Raw genomic sequence first — 7,500 nt, 5'->3', positions numbered from 1 at the left:
TCTGGAGTATTTAGCCTAATAGCATAATAGCATTTCGTTTTTAGACATACACATCAGGCCTGTCGCCGTAAATATGGCATAGGCTACAAATGTGCGTAAACAGAGAAAACTCTTCACTTTCATTACTTGAGTTTAAAATCAGATGTATGCCATAAAAGCCTTATAGTCTATACATCAACCAAACATATCATCATCATCATCATCATCGTCATCATCATCATCATCATCATCATCATCATCATCGTACAACATCTAACAACCTATAAGAAGGACATGTTAACAGGTCGATGGAAAAAAGGACACTATCATTTTGTTTTCAAAAACTCGTGAGCTTAGAATGATAAGGTTCTATCTCTGTTTAGGGTAGTTCAGAGATATTGAGCGTCAACGTTTTTACATTCCATTATGTTTTGTGAGATGGAACCTTTGTATTTTATGAATTACTAACTCAAAAATGTCAACATTTAAAAAAATAACACCACACAGGCATTAATAAACACCTAATGGATCAGATTATGTAAAAAAACTCAATTTTGACAAAAATTGAGATAGAACCTTATAATTCTAAGCTCACGCTGTGCCTTCACATTGATCATCATCATCATCATCATCATCATCAAATTCCATCATTAATTAATAGAATACCTATACATTCTACTCCTTATTATTACCCCGTTAGCGGCTGCCATCTGCACTATGACCTCGGTGGCGGCGCGGCTGAAGTAGCGTCCGTCGGAGCCCACCACCATGGTGCAGCCCTGGCGGTCCCGCAGGTCTATGGAGGACAGCACGCTCTGGACGTAGTTCTGCAGGTAGTTCTTCTTGCCCTCGAACACGGCCGTCTTCCGCCGCAGCCCGTTCGTGCCGGGCCGCTGGTCATCGAAGGGGGTCGTCTGGACGGTCACCACGGGGATGGGGCTCGTCTCCATCCTCCTCCTGCTCTACCCGTCGGGATGCACGATAGTAAGTAACGGTCGGTTGAGGAGGAGAGGTTGGAAGCCAAGCATATGCTGTGTGTGGGTGCTGGAGATGGTGGGCCCCTGTTAGCGAGGAGAGATGACAAGTCTAACGGTGCCCGGTGCTGCCTTCCAAAAGTCGCACTTGAGAGGGGGAAAAAGTGCGCTGAAAAAAAAGTGCGCTCAATGACAGCAGTCCCAGGACTTTCCAGGGGGATGGGTATGGTGATGACAAGCTCTCGTCGAGAAATTCCTTGGCTCTTCGCCTCGGTTTCGGTTTGTAGTGAGGCTTTTTTACAGTTACTTCTACTGTAAAAATATACAGTCGGATACAGGCGTACATGCAGAGCTATCAGAGTGCGCTTCTAACGTTCAGCCAAAACTGCTCTTCCGCTTGACAACTCCCCTCTTTTTTCAAACCAGCCCGACTCTCCGCAAGCCAAGGACAACCGCCTGCCAAACGTTAGGGAGGGCCAAAAGCCCCCTACAATCAGCTGCGCCCCCGGCCAAAAATAGCCTGTTGAGTGCGGAGAGAATAATGTGTCGGGGGGCTGCCCTGTAACCGGACGCTCCTGGTGTCCGCCGACACCTTGTTCTGGAGACAGTGTGTGTGTGTGTGTGTGTGTGTGTGTGTGTGTGTGTGTGTGTGTGTGTGTGTGTGTGTGTGTGTGTGTGTGTGTGTGTGTCTGTGTGTGTCTGTGTGTGTGTGTGTGTGTGTGAGTGTGTGTGTGTGTGTGTGTGTGTGTGTAGGTGTGTAGGTGTGTAGGTGTGTGTGTGTGTGTGTGTGTGTGTGTGTGTGTGTGTGTGTGTGTGTGTGTGTGTGTGTGTGTGTGTGTGTGTGTGTAGGCCTACCCGTTACCGGTCAATGTCAATTAGCTTTAGGTAGCCTACAGGCCTACACCTTATCATCGGACACATTTGGTTGTTGTTGTTGTTGTTGTTGTTGTTGTTGCTTGCAACATAAAGAAACAAATCTACTTCCATAGCCATCCATCTGATGAAATGTCATGAATATTAAAAGAGCGCTGGTGGCATTGAATAAGACAATAAATAAAGGAAAATTGTTGGATTTTGATTTGAAAGTCTAATTTAATTAAACTGACATGAAATCAGCACCCATTCATTGTAAGATGACAACAGTTGTATATTTAAGTTATCTAACTTCATAGGCTACTGTACAGAAATCCAGAGATGACAGGCGTAGGGACAGGCGGACGAGCACTGCGGTTCATTGTCGGCCTAATGCAACAACTTGGTAGACAGCGCAACCTTGAGCCACAACCCAAGAAGTGTGATTTTAGGCAAAATATTTCTAAATGTATATCATGATAATTAAAATCATTTTTTCCCAATTATTACATCAGTTCATCAAAATGTAGGCCTACTGAACAGATGTCAGTGCGTAGGCTGTAGCGGTGGCAGCATTCACAGAGGCATGCTAATGACTCTAGTCTAGACTTATGCTTTGTAAAGTTTTCGTTTGGCAACATAATCTAATGTTAAATAAGGGAAACGCAAGGAATGCAAGGAAACGGCTAAGTTATATTAAACGGATGTAGTCTACTGCAAAATGATGTATATATTCAGATGTTTGCATAGGCCAATTTGCAAAGATCTAATAAAAATTCAATAGATTTTGTTATGCCTAATTATTCTTTTGGTTTAGCCTACATTTTAAATAGATGGAATGATCATAATTCTGCAAATGTGTATGTGTGGAGGGGTAATAATCACAATTATGATAATAATAATAATAATAATAATAATAGGGATTTTAATATAGGCTACCAAATTATCAGAGTGAATGTGTTCAGACGCATATTCTCATTGTGTCTTAATAATATGCGGTTAAAATCGTGATGAAAGTCAAATAAGGCATCATACGGAGTAACGGTCAATGTGTAATTGTGAAAAAAACATTGCATAGGCTACATATGAGTCATATTTTTATTTTCAACAGGTCCAAAGAAACATCACAAAAATACCAATTGGTAAATCCACCGTGGTCGCACATTTATACAACATTTATAACAAATATATTATCAGTATTCTTATCTACATTATTGATTTCATTATTCAACTTTGAATGTACATAAATAGCATGCAGTTAAAACATTTCTTTGAGAAATGCGTCAATGTGCTTTAATTTATTTGAGTAATTTCATATAGAAAAAAACACTTTTTTAGAGATATAGGCTACTGAAAAGTTTCCTTGGCTAAAGCGAACCCAGCAAGTCTTCAACAGCGGGGGTACAGCTGGACACTTTCTGTTATGGACGAAACCGCGCTCAACATTGCAGTTGTTGGGCAGAATGGAGTCCTTGGAACGGGTGGAAGGCTCGGAACCAAACAGGCAGCTGGGCCTGTGAGAAGGTGGCCATATTCAATTGCACATCGAGGGTTCTGGTTGTAAAGAGTCTGGTTCTGTGGGACTGTTGGAGAGGTTCTGCTCATGATACTGTCGATGCTGAAAGAACACTTGACCCGTGTGTCGCGCCCTGCAGGCTTTCGTTCCGCAGGTGTTGCCGCGCAAAGTTGCATGGTGACCTGTGTTGGGCCACTGACCTTCCCGTGGATGCTGCTTAAACCCGGGTAGGGCAGGTACGAGGAAGGGGGCAACACTACTCCTTCCTGAAGGGGCATATACCGAATGGGGGCGGCCGGAGCAGTGCTCACCTGGCCCTGTACGCAGTACGGTCGCCCGTATGGTCGGTAACAGCTGAAGTTTGGGTAAAACACAAGTCCGTCTTTCACGTATTCTGGCTGGTTTCTCTTGAACCTCTTCCTGCGCCGGAGAAAGCTCCCGTTGTCGAACATGTCCTCGGACGCCGGGTCCAGGGACCAGTAGTTGCCCTTGCCTGGGTTTCCAGGTTCCCTCGGAATCTTGATAAAGCAGTCGTTGAGTGACAGGTTGTGCCTGATGGAGTTCTGCCACGCCGGGAACTTCTCCCGGTAATAGGGGAACTTGTGGCTGATGAAGTCGCAGATGCCGCTCAGCGTCAATTTCTTCAGTGGGCTCTGCAGGATGGCCATGGTGATGAGAGCGATGTAGGAGTACGGGGGCTTGACGGAACCGACCTGGGGTCCCCCCCCGGATGAAGGTGCGTCTGATGCGCAGAAGCTGTTCTCACTCTCCCCGGACGAGTCGAACTCGGAGCAGTCCAGTTCGGCGCCGGACTCGGCAGAGGAGCCCGGCTCCGTGGCGCTCTCGGTTCGGTAAAGTCGGAGCTGAGCGTGCAGAGGCTCGTCCTCTCCCACTATATCTATCTCATCGTCCTCCAGGGGTACGCCAGCCTGCTGGGACGCTTCGAACTCATTAGAAAGGGTCATGGCTGGAATGTCCAAAAGACGCGCGTAAAAGCTTAATACTAACAGTATGTCTACGCGTAAAAGCGCAACATAGATGCGTAAATGCGTAACTACAACAGCAACTGGAGATTGATGTCTCCTGTTTTCCTCAGCCCTGCCTGTCTTGAGTGTTTCTGGCCAACCTGTTTGCCGTGACAGTGGGAGCTTGGGGTTTTTATGGGGGGCGGGTTGGGTTGTGGCCCCCCAGGCCAGTCCCATTCATCCTCAGGCCTATCAGAGTAATCCCTAGCCACGGGGAGTCGGGCCAGACAAGCAGGCAGGTGGGGGAAAGCTATTGGGGAATCCAAAATGCTAATTGATCTACATATGCAGACACTCAAAGTTGTTGAGGTATCGTCGAGTGTAGGCTATAGGCTATAGGCCTAAGTGTTATACCAATATTAATTAATAGCCTAATTTAGAGCAAAAAGGACAAACATGAATAAAAACAGATAATAGTGAGTTTATTGTAGGCTAAACTATTTATAATGAATGGTAAGCCTACCACTGCGTTATCAATATATTCTCAAATAGACCTATGGATATGCTTGCGATGGACTATCAAAGAATGTACCTATCATTATCAGCTATATGAGCTATAGCCTATCAAACATGCAACATCACTTAACACAAGCTTTCCAAAAAATCTAGGCTTTTGTATTAGATAGGCCTACAACTTTATTTACTGCTTTGATAAACATAGAGAGGATACAAAGTTTACTTTGAACCTTGGAGACATTTCCTGTTCAATTAGGCCTACTAAAAGTATCTCAGGGCCTCCGCCCGATAGAGAATCCAGGGGGCACAGTAGCGCGGCTGGTGGTGGGATGTGTGGGGGTGTTTTAACACCACGCCTAACCCCTGATAAGGAACGCAGCGTTTCCCCTTTAGACCCCCGCCGTTTCGTTTAGTTTGCCACATCGGGATGGCCGCAGGTGGCGTGACCATGAAAATGGCCGTGGCCCGGCTCCCCGCGGCCGCGAGAGAAAAGCGTCTATAGAGCCCTGGAGAGAACCTTAACGAGGCGATCAGCATCCGAATCGGGTAGGAAACGGCGCAGCTGCACGGTGCGCTCAGAGCTACGGGCCTGCGAGAGTTTTATGGCCTTGGGTTGAATGGTTCCAGCCATCCTCAAAGCAAACCGGCCCAGAGCGCGGATGTGTTAAAAACCCGTTCATGGGACACCCATCTCCATTGCAAATGTAAACGTTGGGAAGACCCCACCCGTTTCCTCACGTCTGTGTGTTCTCGTGAGGTGAGGAGGAGTTCTAAGGACTCAGCATACAAACCGATTCTAAACGCACTAATGGCGGCAATTAAGCCCTGAAATAACAAATGACCAAGTCAAACCAACTCATATCAAGAACCCATAGACGCAACCCTGTGACACAATTACATATTAGACATTTGGAAGTAACATTAGGCAACATTAAGAACACATAATTGTACACATGTGTAAACTAATGGTTATCAAATCTATAATTATGTATGAAAACAATACCAAGTATTCAGGCAATATCATCCCCCCCCCACTTCCTACAGAAACATGTTTCATTGTTGACATCAATTCAACATTTATATTTAACATACATTCAAATGTATACATAACTACTATAACAAAATAGTTGATTAATTTCTTCCTTAAAATGCATGGAATGCCCATCTTTTCTGGAGCAGTAAAAACCATTGAAATATTACCCGAAATATTACTTTATTTATTCTTTATTTCAATAACTTAAACAACCTAATAATATCTATCAAAGACAAAATGCATTAAGTCCATCAAGCATGTGTGCCATTTACAAAGCAGCTTCATTTTTTTTCACCTGGATGTGAAAAGACGTGATAAAAGCATATGTACTTCACCCGTGACCTAAATTACTAACAGACCCAAACCACTTTTTAGCTATTTTCAACACCTCAATCGCTTCAGTGCATCACACTCAATTTCAACTAATTGCTTATTTTTTAAGGCCATTTGACCCAAACAATTTACAGAGAACATTACAGTTCTATGTTCTATTGAGTTTTATCTTTATCAAAAAAGTTTAACAGTGGTTGATTGGAGGGCGGAGGGAACTCAATGTCTAATGAGATGGTCAATGGTATTAACGGGTTAAGTCCCCTGAGAAACACATTTTATGTTTCCTGACACACATCAGAGGCATCAATTAAGTGTTAAGAGTCTTAACATTTAACTCTGTGTGTTGTGTGAACACAAAAAGTCTCTAAGCTGCTTGGGAATGGTTTAAAAAAAGAAAAAAAAAGAAGAAGTTTGCAGTCCTGTGCAACTGAAGTGGCACACTCCTAAGATGTGAGGATGGCCTCAGGTACAGTCCAGTCCGTCCTCATGTGGAGTGTAGCAGAGATAAACTAGAATAGTCTACCATGAGGAGACGGGGGGGGGGTAATGTCTACGTCCTGTCTCCCCCCTGTAGTACTGTGGAGATGAACTGTTCCTGTAGAATCTCTTTGTCAAGGTTTCTGCCTGTAGAGGAGGATGAGATTGAGATTGAGAGTGTTTATGAAGAGAGAGAGAGAGACACACACACACACACACACGCACACAAACACCAAATCTGAAGACGTATAGAAAAAGTTAAAAAAGAGCCCGTTGGAGAAGGCATGACCTCACCTATGAAGACCAGGCGGTTGACCCTTGGCTCCGTCTCGCCCCACACCCGTGGGGTCTCATCCAGTTCGTAGAGCTCGTGAACCCCCTGGATCATTATCTGGTTGGCTTTACCTGCAACAGATACGATCCCCTAGCACGCACGCACACACACACACACACACACACACACACACACACACACACACACACACACACACACACACACACACGTTGAGTAACACATCAACACAGACTGAATCATAAAGCAATGCTTATTGAAAACCCCTGTTGAGGCTGAGCGAAGCATCTAACCTTTAAGCGTATGATATCCATGGCCAGTCCAGCCTTGTTCTTGAATATCTTCTCCCACAGAAGATTCTAAAAAGAATACCAGAAAAGGAGGGGAATTACATGTCCAAATGTGGCACAGAAGCTAGACAAAAAACACGCCTTTACGTATCAATACCTGTGTTACAATTTCCACCATTAATTATTGTATTAAATTTACCTGGATGAACACATTTAAGACATCCTCTGAAAGAGTCCCAGCAACTTCAAACGTCACCGTCAGGATACTCTGGA

General features: G+C 44.5%; 3 protein-coding genes across 3 annotated transcripts in view; all 3 read right to left on the bottom strand.

The window, feature by feature from the left end:
• Positions 1–929, bottom strand: part of pgm5 (phosphoglucomutase 5) — a gene marked incomplete at both ends in the record, with an annotated part of 27,724 nt that extends 26,795 nt beyond the window's left edge. The window contains one exon of the mRNA XM_080533035.1: positions 672–929. Within this exon, the coding sequence (XP_080389161.1) occupies positions 672–929 (258 nt within the window). The remainder of the gene's footprint in view (positions 1–671) is intronic.
• Positions 930–3,194: 2,265 nt separating this feature from the next.
• On the bottom strand, positions 3,195–4,286 carry foxd5 (forkhead box D5; the record flags this gene model as incomplete). Its single annotated transcript, XM_080531355.1, has 1 exon — positions 3,195–4,286. The coding sequence occupies one exon, from the start codon at positions 4,284–4,286 to the stop codon at positions 3,195–3,197; it is 1,092 nt and encodes a 363-aa protein (XP_080387481.1).
• Positions 4,287–6,030: 1,744 nt separating this feature from the next.
• Positions 6,031–7,500, bottom strand: part of cbwd (COBW domain containing) — a 14,877-nt gene continuing 13,407 nt past the window's right edge. Inside the window, exons 13-16 of the mRNA XM_080530567.1 lie at positions 7,427–7,495; positions 7,231–7,296; positions 6,940–7,069; positions 6,031–6,792 (exon numbers count right to left, since the gene is read on the bottom strand). Of these exons, the coding sequence (XP_080386693.1) occupies positions 6,719–6,792; positions 6,940–7,069; positions 7,231–7,296; positions 7,427–7,495 (339 nt within the window). The 3' untranslated portion in view covers positions 6,031–6,718. The remainder of the gene's footprint in view (positions 6,793–6,939; positions 7,070–7,230; positions 7,297–7,426; positions 7,496–7,500) is intronic.

This window comes from Nansenia antarctica, assembly GCF_963989245.1.
Source record: "Nansenia antarctica genome assembly, chromosome: 5".
Taxonomy (NCBI): Eukaryota; Metazoa; Chordata; class Actinopteri; order Argentiniformes; family Microstomatidae; genus Nansenia; species Nansenia antarctica.
Note: the sequence above shows the minus strand (reverse complement) of the source record. Positions and strands in the feature narration are given on the sequence as shown.